The sequence below is a fragment of the Bombina bombina genome, chromosome 3 (assembly GCF_027579735.1).
Source record: "Bombina bombina isolate aBomBom1 chromosome 3, aBomBom1.pri, whole genome shotgun sequence".
NCBI classification, from domain to species: Eukaryota; Metazoa; Chordata; class Amphibia; order Anura; family Bombinatoridae; genus Bombina; species Bombina bombina.
This window is the reverse complement of record NC_069501.1, coordinates 740,741,410-740,753,800: the sequence shown is the minus strand read 5'-3', so window position 1 is coordinate 740,753,800 and position 12,391 is coordinate 740,741,410. Positions and strand designations below refer to the sequence as shown.

Below are 12,391 nucleotides of genomic sequence, written 5' to 3'. Positions count from 1 at the left end.
GCCCTTTGTATTTTATGCCATTGAGATTATGGTCACTTGATATATGGGGCTAGAGTTAAGAAGCAGCGGTTGTAAGATACTATTGGGATGATTGATACCCCCTGCTAGTGGCCGGTACGGCTTATGCGGTCAGCATTTAGCAATGTCGGGCGAACATGATTCGATACAGCGAATCATGTCCGGCCGGCATTTAATAAATCTACCCCATAGGCTTACAGTACTTTATCATCTGGAGTAGTTGTTTTAACACTTTTTATAAAATTTACTTTACTGTCCCTTTAAAGTGAAACTAACAAGAAATACATGTTTTGTGTACAACTGATACAGAGGTATGCAGTGCTCACTGGCTTATATGCAAAGTTCCCTTAGAAACTGTTAGTTTATTCAGCACAGGAACATCAATTTCTCAAAAGCTACTGTAATATATTTAGATAGAATATAGAAACATTTTAAGTACAATGTCCATTTTAGATGACCAATATTTTTCAGTTGTTAGGTCAGTTTTTTGTCTTTTATGGTTTTACATTATTAAATGTGGAACTATCTGAAACATCACAACAGAAATAAAGCAATGTGCTATTACTCAGCAAATAATCACATCTGACAGTTTAGTTGACATTCTTTAAGGGACAATCTACTATTTTGTATTGTTTAAAAAGATAGAAAATCGCTTTATTACTCATTCCCTAGTTTTCCATAACCAACACAGTTATATTAATACACTTTTTACCTCTGTTATTACCTTCTATTTAAACCTCTGCAGACTGGTCCCTTATCTAAGTGCTATTTACAAACTTGTATTTTTGGCTTATCAATGCTGACTCATGCATAACTCCATGGGAGTGAGCACAATGTTATCTATATGGCAAACATGAACTAGCACCTTTTAACTATGAAAAACTGTAAAATGCACTGAGATAAGCTTTGAAATCAGCCTATGAGCCTACCTAGGTTTAGCTTTCAACAAAGAATACCAAAAAGAACAAAGCAAATTTGATGATAAAAGTAAATTGGAAAGTTGTCTAAAATTGCATGCCCTATGAATCATGAAAGTTTAATTTTGACTTTACTGTCCCTTTCATATAATGAAATAATGTAATGAAAGAAAGTGTTTTTGTCAAAAAATATCATAGTTAAAGGTTTTTTTTCTTTCAATACAGTATGAGTAGAAAAAAAACCTCTGAAAATCCAACATGACTTCTAACAAAAAATATTTTTATTTACTAGATATTGATGAATGCGCAGCCAACAAAGCTACCTGTCCTTTCAACCGCAGATGTATGAATACTTTTGGAAGTTACTACTGTAAATGTCAGTTTGGATTTGAATTAAAATATGTAAATGGGAAATATGACTGCATAGGTAAGAAAAAAAAGCAAATATGACTGAAATCTGATGCATCTGTCAGCCCATGAGTGATCAATTTTTCAACCTTAGTTTTTTATATGCTGTAATGTTGGTTTTCTTTAGTTTATGCAGAGTGTTATTTTAGCTGGGAATGTGCCTCTGCTCAGGTATACGACCATTGAACTTCAATCTGATTGATTAAATCAACCAATCGGATTTTTCCTACCTTAATTCCGATTGGCTGATAGAATCCTATCAGCCAATCAGAATTTGAGGGACGCCATCTTGGATGACGTCATTTAAAGGAACCTTCATTCGTCGTTAGTCGTCGGGAAGAAGAGGATGCTCCGCGTCAGATGTCTTGAAGATGGACCAGCTCCGCGCAGGATGGATGAAGATAGAAGATGCCGCTTGGATGAGGACTTCTGCTGGATGGAGGACCTCTTCTGCCCTGATCAGATGAAGACTTCTGCCGATCCGGATGTCCTCTTCTGGCCCATCGGTGCCCGGCTGGGTGAACACGGCTCAAGGTAGGGTGATCTTCAATGGGGTAGTGTTAGGTTTTTTTAAGGGGGGATCGGGTGGGTTTTAGAGTAGAGGTGTGTGGGTGGTGGGTTGTAATGTTCGGGGGGTCTTGTATTTTTTTACAGGTAAAAGAGCTGATTACTTTGGGGCAATGCCCCGCAAAAAGCCTTTTTAAGGGCTAGTAAAAGAGCTGATTACTTTTGTAATTTAGTATAGGGTAGGGAATTTAATTATTTTGGGGGGCTTTTTTATTTTATTAGGGGGCTTAGATTAGGTGTAATTAGATTAAAATTCTTGTAATTTTTTTTTTATTTTTTGTAATTTAGTGTTTGTTTGTTTTTGTACTATAGTTTAGTTTATTTAATTGTATTTTAGTTTAGATCATTGTAGGTAATTTATTTAATTAATTTATTGATAGTGTAGTGTTAAGTGTATTTGTAACTTAGGTTAGGATTTATTTTACAGGTCATTTTGTAATTATTTTAACTAGGTAGCTATTAAATAGTTAACTATTTAATATCTATTGTACCTAGTTAAAATAAATACAAAGTTGCCTGTAAAATAAATATAAATCCTAAAATCGCTACAATGTAATTATTAATTATATTGTAGCTATTTTAGGGTTTATTTTATAGGTAAGTATTTAGTTTTAAATAGGAATAATTTATTTAATTATAGTAAATTTATTTATATTTCTTTAAATTATATTTAACTTAGGGGGGTGTTAGGGTTAGGGTTAGACTTAGGTTTAGGGGTTAATAACTTTATTATAGTTGCGGCGACAGGGGTGGGAGATTAGGGGTTAATAATTGTAGGTAGGTGGCGGCGACGTTGGGGGGGTAGATTAGGGGTTAATAAAATGTATTATAGTGTTTGCGAGGCGGGAGTGCAGCGGTTTAGGGGTTAATACATTTATTATAGTGGCAGCGATGTCCGGTCGGCAGATTAGGGGTTAATAAGTGTAGGTAGGTGGCGATGACATTGGGGGAGCAGATTAGGGGTTCATAAATATAATGTAGGTGTTAGCGATGTTAGGGACAGCAGATTAGGGGTTCATAGGGATAATGTAGGTGGCGGCGGTGTACGGAGCGGCAGATTAGGGGTTAATAATATAATGTAGGTGTCGGCGATGTCAGGGACGGCAGATTAGGGGTTAATAAGTGTAAGGTTAGGGGTGTTTAGACTCGGGGTTCATGTTAGGGTGTTTGCTGTAGACTTAGAAAGTGTTTCCCCATAGGAAACAATGGGGCTGCGTTAGGAGCTGAACGCTGCTTTTTTGCAGGTGTAAGGTTTTTTTTCAGCCAGCTCAGCCCCATTGTTTCCTATGGGGAAATCGTGCACAAGCACGTTTTTCCAGCTTACCACTACCGTAAGCAACGCTGGTATTGAGGTGAGAAGTGGAGATAAATTTTGCTCAACGCTCACTTTTCTGAGGCTAACGCAGCCATTCAGAAAACTCGTAATACCAGAGTTGTTTAAAGTAAGCACTAGAAAAAAAAGGAGCGTTAGCTCAGCAGGTTTTTACTGACAAAACTCGTAATCTAGCCGAATATTTGAATGTAAGCATAGGAGGCGGCCCATTTTTGGTTCAGCGCCTGGGTAGCACTTGCTGATTGGTGGCTACATTTAGACACCAATCAGAATGTGCTACCAAGATTCTGATCCAAAAATGGGCCGGCTCCTATGCTTACAGTACATTCTTGCTTTTTCAAATAAAGATACCATGAGAATGAAGAAAAATTGATTATAGGAGTAAATTAGAAAGCTGCTTATAATTGCATCCTCTATCTGAATCATGAACATTTAATTTTGATTAGACTATTCCTTTAAATAATTACGGCTAGATTTAGAGTTTTGTCGGTAAGGACCCGCGTAGCTAACGCTGGCTTTTTTCTGGCCGCACCATAAAAATAACTCTGGTAGTCCACATAAAGGCTGCGTTAGGCTCCACAAAAGGAGCGTAGAGCATATTTAACGCAGCTTCAACTCTCGATACCAGAGTTGCTTACGGACGCGGCCAGCCTCAAAAACGTGCTCGTGCACGATTCCCCCATAGGAAACAATGGGGCTGTTTGAGCTGAAAAAAACCTAACACCTGCAAAAAAGCTGCGTTCAGCTCCTAACGCAGCCCCATTGTTTGCTATGGGGAAACACTTCCTACGTCTGCACCTAACACCCTAACATGTACCCCGAGTCTAAACACCCCTAGCCTTACACTTATTAACCCCTAATCTGCCGCCCCCGCTATCGTTGACCCCTGCATATTATTTTTAACCCCCTAATCTGCCGCTCCGTAAACCGCCGCTACTTACATTATCCTTATGTACCCCTAATCTGCTGCCCCTAACACCGCCGACTCCTATATTATATTTATTAACCCCTAATCTGCCCCCCACAACGTCGCCTCCACCTGCCTACACTTATTAACCCCTAATCTGCCGAGCGGACCGCACCGCTATCATAATAAAGTTATTAACCCCTAATCCGTCTCACTAACCCTATAATAAATAGTATTAACCCCTAATCTGCCCTCCCTAACATCGCCGACACCTAACTTCAATTATTAACCCCTAATCTGCCGACAGGTACAATAGCTATTAAATAGTTAAGAACTATTTAATAGCTAAAATAGTTAAAATAATTACAAAATTACCTGTAAAATAAATCCTAACCTAAGTTACAATTAAACCTAACACTATACTATCATTAAATTAATTAAATAAAATACCTACAATTACCTACAATTAAACCTAACACTACACTATCAATACATTAATTAAATACAATACCTACAAATAACTACAATGAAATAAACTAACTAAAGTACAAAAAATAAAAAAGAACTAAGTTACAAAAAAAAATAATATTTACAAACATAAGAAAAATATTACAACAATTTTAAACTAATTACACCTACTCTAAGCCCCCTAATAAAATAACAAAGACCCCCAAAATAAAAAATGCCCTACCCTATTCTAAATTACTAAAGTTCAAAGCTCTTTTACCTTACCAGCCCTGAACAGGGCCCTTTGCGGGGCATGCCCCAAGAAGTTCAGCTCTTTTGCCTTTTAAAAAAAAACATACAATACCCCCCCCCCCCGAACATTACAACCCACCACCAACATACCCCTAATCTAACCCAAACCCCCCTTAAATAAACCTAACACTAATCCCCTGAAGATCATCCTACCTTGTCTTCACCTCACCGGGTATCACCGATCGGTCCTGGCTCCAAAATCTTCATCCAACCCAAGCGGGGGCTGGCGATCCATCATCCGGTGGCTGAAGAGGTCCAGAAGAGGCTCCAAAGTCTTCATCCTATCCGGGAAGAAGAGTAGATCTGGACCGGCAACCATCATCTTCCAAGCGGCATCTTCTATCTTCATCCGATGAGGACCGGCTCCATCCTGAAGACCTCCACACGGACCCATCTTCATCCGGCGACGTCCAACTGAAGAATCACGGTTCCTTTAAGGGACGTCATCCAAAATGGCGTCCCTCGAATTCAATTCCGATTAGGATTCTATCAGCCAATTGGAATTAAGGTAGGAATATTCTGATTGGCTGATGGAATCAGACAATCAGAATCAAGATCAATCCGATTGGCTGATCCAATCGGCCAATCAGATTGAGCTCGCATTCTATTGGCTGATCGGAACAGCCAATAGAATGCGAGCTCAATCTGATTGGCTGATTGGATCAGCCAATCGGATTGATCTTGATTCTGATTGGCTGATTCCATCAGCCAATCAGAATATTCCTACCTTAATTCCGATTGGCTGATAGAATCCTATCAGCCAATCGGAATTCGAGGGACGCCATCTTGGATGACGTCCCTTAAAGGAACCGTTATTCTTCAGTTGGACGTCGCCGGATGAAGATGGGTCCGCGGTGGAGGTCTTCAGGATGGAGCCGGTCCTCATCGGATGAAGATAGAAGATGCCGCTTGGAAGATGATGGTTGCCGGTCCGGATCTACTCTTCTTCCCGGATAGGATGAAGACTTTGGAGGCTCTTCTGGACCTCTTCAGCCACCGGATGATGGATCGCCAGCCCCCGCTTGGGTTGGATGAAGATTTTGGAGCCAGGACCGATCGGTGATACCCGGTGAGGTGAAGACAAGGTAGGATAATCTTCAGGGGCTTAGTGTTAGGTTTATTTAAGGGGGGTTTGGGTTAGATTAGGGGTATGTGGGTGGTGGGTTGTAATGTTGGGGGGGGTATTGTATGTTTTTTTTTACAGGCAAAAGAGCTGAACTTCTTGGGGCATGCCCCGCAAAGGGCCCTGTTCAGGGCTGGTAAGGTAAAAGAGCTTTGAACTTTAGTAATTTAGAATAGGGTAGGGCATTTTTTATTTTGGGGGTCTTTGTTATTTTATTAGGGGGCTTAGAGTAGGTGTAATTAGTTTAAAATTGTTGTAATATTTTTCTTATGTTTGTAAATATTTTTTTATTTTTTGTAACTTAGTTCTTTTTTATTTTTTGTACTTTAGTTAGTTTATTTCATTGTAGTTATTTGTAGGTATTGTATTTAATTAATGTATTGATAGTGTAGTGTTAGGTTTAATTGTAGGTAATTGTAGATATTTTATTTAATTAATTTAATGATAGTATAGTGTTAGGTTTAATTGTAACTTAGGTTAGGATTTATTTTACAGGTAATTTTGTAATTATTTTAACTATTTTAGCTATTAAATAGTTCTTAACTATTTAATAGCTATTGTACCTGGTTAAAATAAATACAAAGTTACCTGTAAAATAAATATTAATCCTAAAATAGCTATAATATAATTATAATTTATATTGTAGCTATATTAGGATTTATTTTACAGGTAAGTATTTAGCTTTAAATAGGAATAATTTATTTAATAAGAGTTAATTAATTTCGTTAGATTTAAATTATATTTAAGTTAGGGGGGGTGTTAGTGTTAGGGTTAGACTTAGCTTTAGGGGTTAATACATTTATTAGAATAGCGGTGAGCTCCGGTCGGCAGATTAGGGGTTAATAATTGAAGTTAGGTGTCGGCGATGTTAGGGAGGGCAGATTAGGGGTTAATACTATCTATTATAGGGTTAGTGAGGCGGATTAGGGGTTAATAACTTTATTATAGTAGCGGTGCGGTCCGCTCGGCAGATAAGGGGTTAATAAGTATAGGCAGGTGGAGGCGACGTTGAGGGGGGCAGATTAGGGGTTAATAAATATAATATAGGGGTCGGCGGTGTTAGGGGCAGCAGATTAGGGGTACATAAGGATAACTTAAGTAGCGGCGCTTTGCGGTCGGCAGATTAGGGGTTAATTATTGTAGGTAGCTGGCTGCTACGTTGTGGGGGGCAGGTTAGGGGTTAATAAATATAATATAGGGGTCGGCTGTGTTAGGGGCAGCAGATTAGGGGTACATAAGTATAACGTAGGTGGCGGTCGGCAGATTAGGGGTTAATTATTGTAGGTAGCTGGCGGCGACGTTGTGGGGGGCAGATTAGGGGTTAATAAATATAATATAGGGGTCGGCGGTGTTAGGGGCAGCAGATTAGGGGTACATAAGGATAACGTAGGTGGCGGTCGGCAGATTAGGGGTTAAAAAAATTAAATCGAGTGGCGGCGATGTGAGGGGACCTCGGTTTAGGGGTACATAGGTAGTTTATGGGTGTTAGTGTACTTTAGAGTACAGTATTTAAGAGCTTTATGAACCGGCGTTAGCCCAGAAAGCTCTTAACTACTGACTTTTTTCTGCGGCTGGAGTTTTGTCGTTAGAATTCTAACGCTCACTTCAGACACGACTCTAAATACCGGAGTTAGAAAAATCCCATTGAAAAGATAGGATACGCAATTGACGTAAGGGGATCTGCGGTATGGAAAAGTCGCGGCTGAAAAGTGAGCGTTAGACCCTTTTTTGAGTGACTTCAAATACCGGAGGTAGCCTAAAACCAGCGTTAGGAGCCTCTAACGCTGGTTTTCACGGCTACCGCCAAACTCCAAATCTAGGCCTTCGTTTTTAAGTTTGTATAGGCATCAGCTACAATTCCTTTTGGGGATGGCAAAAAAACTAAATTCAGCTAATCAACGTAGATTTATGTGCACATATTTGAATCTCTTTATTTTATGTTAAAATAGGTTCTGATAAAATTATAAAAAAAAAATATTATATTACATTTGTAATTATTGCCTTAGAGAGACATTATAAACTAGATTTTTCTTTGCATAAATGTTTTGTAGATGATCCATTTATACAGCCCATCTGGGTGTGTTTTTGTAACAATGTATGGTTTTTCTTATTTTTAAATAACATTGTGCTAATTTTCAGACTCCTAACCAAGCACCATACTTTTATATGTATACTGATGTATAATGGGTCTTTTCGTATGCAGGGGAGGGGGTGGGGGTTAGGTTCTGCTCTCAGTATCTGTGCATATTATTCTTTATAGTAGTATCTATTATATGCAGTTATATGAAAATTGGTGTATACTGCCCCATTTAAATGAGCTTACACGTGCCTTTATAGTCAAGCTTATTTAATATATATGTTTGTTTTTATTATTATTTATGTCTTTATTTTTAATGCAGCTGATCATCATTACAGCAAATGTATATGGTTCCCAGTTCATTTACAATGCGTTTAAAGGGATATAAAAATAATCTAAATGTATCTTTTATGGTTCAGATAGAGCATTCAGTTTTAACAGACTTTTTAAATTTTCTTCTATTATCAAATTTACTTTTCTCTCTTGGTATGATTTGCTGAAAAATATAACTAGATAGGTTTAAGAGAAGCAATGCTGTACTGGGAGATAACTGGTGACTGGTGGCTACATACATATGCCTCTTATTATTGGCTCACCAGATGTGTTCAGCTAGCTCCCAGTAGTTATGAGGGGTGCAGTACTAATTTGCACGTTATTGTCACCGCTCACTTACCTACAGCGCTGGTATTACAGATTTTCATAAACCCGGCGTTATCAGGCAAGAAGTGAGCGTAGAGCAAAATTGTGCTCCATACCGCACTCCAATACCAGCTTTGCTTAAGGCAGCGGTGAGCTGGTTTTACGTGCTTGTGCACGATTTCCCCAAAGACATCAATGGGGAGAGCCGGCTGAAAAAAAAGCCTAACACTCTAACATTAAACCCGAGTCTAAACACCCCTAATCTTACACTTATTAACCCCTAATCTGCCGCCCCTGACATCGTTGACACCTACATTATACTTATTAACCCCTAATCTGCCGCTCCGGACATCGCTGCCACTATAATAAACATATTAACCCCTAAACCGCCGCACTCCCGCCTCGCAAACACTAGTTAAATATTATTAACCCCTAATCTGCCGCCTCTAACATCGCTGCCACCTACCTACATTTATTAACCCCTAATCTGCTGCCCCCAACATCGCCGCCACTATACTAAATTTATTAACCCCTAAACCTAAGTATAACCCTAACCCTAAAACCCCCTAACTTAAATATAATTAAAATAAATCTAAATAAAAATTCCTATCATTACCTAAATAATTCCTATTTAAAACTAAATACTTACCTATAAAATAAACCCTAAGCTAGCTACAATATAACTAATAGTTACATTGTAGCTATCTTAGGGTTTATTTTTATTTTACAGGCAAGTTTGTATTTATTTTAACTAGGTAGAATAGTTACTAAATAGTAATTAACTATTTACTAACTACCTAGCTAAAATAAATACAAATTTACCTGTAAAATAAAACCTAACCTGAGTTATACTAACACCTAACACTACGATTAAATACATTACCTAAATTAAATACAATTACCTAAATTACAAAAAAAAACCACTAAATTACACACAAAAAAAATGATCAGATATTTAAACTAATTACACCTAATCTAATAGTCCTATCAAAATAAAAAGCCCCCCCAAAATAAAAAAAAACCCTAGTCTACAATAAACTACCAATAGCCCTTAAAAGGGCCTTTTACGGGGCATTGCCCCAAAGAAATCAGCTCTTTTACCTGTAAAAAAAATACAAACACCCCTCAACAGTAAAACCCACTACCCACACAACCAACCCCCCAAATAAAATCCTAATTAAAAAAACCTAAGCTCCCCATTGCCCTGAAAAGGGCATTTGGATGGGCATTGCCCTTAAAAGGGTATTTAGCTCTTTTTCTATTTCCCAAACCCTAATCTAAAAATAAAACCCACCCAATAAACCCTTAAAAAAAACTAACACTAACCCCCGAAGATCCACTTACAGATTTGAAGACCAGACATCCATCCTCAATGAAGCTGGGAGAAGTCCTCAGCGAAGCGGCAAGAAGTCCTCAACGAAGCCAGGAGAAGTCTTCATCCAAGCCGGCAGAAGTGGTCCTCCAGACGGGCAGAAGTCTTCATCCAGACGGCATCTTCTATCTTCATCCATCCGGCGTGGAACGGGTCCATCTTCAAGACATCCGAAGCGGAGCATCCACTTCAAACGAAGTCTCCTTTCCGAATGAATGTTCCTTTAAGTGACGTCATCCAAGATGGCGTCCCTTGAATTCCGATTGGCTGATAGAATTCTATCAACCAATCGGAATTAAAGCTGAAAAAAATCTTATTGGTTGATGCAATCAGCCAATAGGATTGAGCTTCAATCCTATTGGCTGATCCAATCAGCCAATAGGATTGAGCTTGCATTCTATTGGCTGTTCCATTCAGCAAATAGAATGCAAGCTCAATCCTATTGGCTGATTGGATCAGCCAATAGGATTGAAGCTCAATCCTATTAGCTGATTGCATCAGCCAATAGGATATTTTCTCCTTTAATTCCGATTGGTTGATAGAATTCTATCAGCCAATCGGAATTCAAGGGACTCTATCTTGGATGACGTCATTTAAAGGAACCTTCATTCGTCTTTAGCCGTGGAAAGAAGAGGATGCTCCACACCGGATGTCTTGAAGATGGAGCCACTCCGCGTCGGAAGGATGAAGATAGAAGATGCCGTCTGGATGAAGAATTCTGTCCGTCTGGAGGACCACTTCTGCCGGATTGGATGAAGACTTCTCCCGGATTCGTTGAGGACTTCTTGCTGCTTGGATGAAGACTTCTCCCGGCTTCGTTGAGGATGGATGTCCGGTCTTCAAAAGTGGATCTTCGGGGGTTAGTGTTAGTCTTAGTGTGGCACTGAAAAAGAGCTAAATGCCCTTTTAAGGGCAATGCCCATACAAATGCCCTTTTCAGGGCAATGGGGAGCTTAGGTTTTTTTAGATAGGATTTTATTTGGGGGGTTGGTTGTGTGGGTGGTGGGTTTTACTGTTGGGGGGTGTGTGTTTTTTTTTTTTTACAGGTAAAAGAGCTGATTTCTTTGGGGCAATGCCCCGCAAAAGGCCCTTTTAAGGGCTATTGGTAGTTTAGTTTTGTTTAGGCTAGGGGTTTTTTTTATTTGGGGGGGGCTTTTTTTATTTTGATAGGGCTATTAGATTAGGTGTAATTAGTTTAAATATCTGATAATGTATTTTTTTATTTTGTGCAATTTAGTGTGGGTTTTTTTTGTAATTTAGGTAATTTTATTTTATTTAGGTAATTTATTTAATTGTAGTGTAAGGTTAGGTGTTAGTGTAACTCAGGTTAGGTTTTATTTTACAGGTAATGTAGGTTGCAGCGATGTTAAGGACAACAGATTAGGGGTTAATAATATTTAACTAGTGTTTGCGATGCGGGAGTGCAGCGGTTTAGGGGTTAATATGTTTATTCTAGTGGCAGCGATGTCGGGAGCGGCAAATTAGGGGTTAATAATTTTATTTTATTGTTTGCGATGCGGGAGGGCCTCGGTTTAGGGGTTAATAGGTAGTTTATGGGTGTTAGTTTACTTTTTAGCACTTTAGTTATGAGTTTTATGTTACAGCTTTGTAGCGTAAAACTCATAACTACTGACTTTAGAATACGTTACGAATCTTGCGGGATAGACTGTACCGCTCACTTTTTGGCCTCCCAGAAAAAGCTTGTAATATCGGCGATATGGAAGTCCCATTGAAAAAAGACTTTATGCAAATTGCGTAAATTAATTTGCATTAAGGCCAAAAAAGTGTGCGATGCCCCTAAACCTGCAAGACTCGTAATAGCAGCGGTAGGGAAAAAGCAGCGTTATGAGCCTTAACGCTGCTTTTTTACTCATACTCGTAATCTAGCCGAAAGTTATTTGCAAGCATATTATGTCCCTTTAAAAGAACTTCTCTAACCATGCCATCTCTAACTCTAGTATTGAAAGTGAGCTCTAAACAAACTTAATACAGATATATTTGAAAACATTTTTAGTATGCATTAAAAGGAAATGGAAGCAATGTGCTCAAGTTTAATTCAAATCAGTTCAATTATTAATTACATCCAACAGTACCTGAATTCAAGGAATGGTTTATAAGTGCAACAATATTTATTTCCAAAAGACACACCATAGAAAGACTGTCAGTGTCTGTAATCTGAGCGGAAAAAAACACACATTAAAGGGACAGTAAAGTCAAAATAAAACTTCAATGGATTGGAAAAAACGTAACATTTTAAACAATTTTCCAATT

General features: G+C 38.5%; 1 protein-coding gene across 1 annotated transcript in view; it reads left to right on the top strand.

Annotated features, from left to right (window-relative positions):
- The window catches only part of EGFL6 (EGF like domain multiple 6), a 354,943-nt gene that overhangs the window by 187,693 nt on the left and 154,859 nt on the right, over positions 1-12,391 (top strand). The window contains exon 6 of the mRNA XM_053707585.1: positions 1,228-1,362. Coding sequence (XP_053563560.1) covers positions 1,228-1,362 — 135 coding nt within the window. The remainder of the gene's footprint in view (positions 1-1,227; positions 1,363-12,391) is intronic.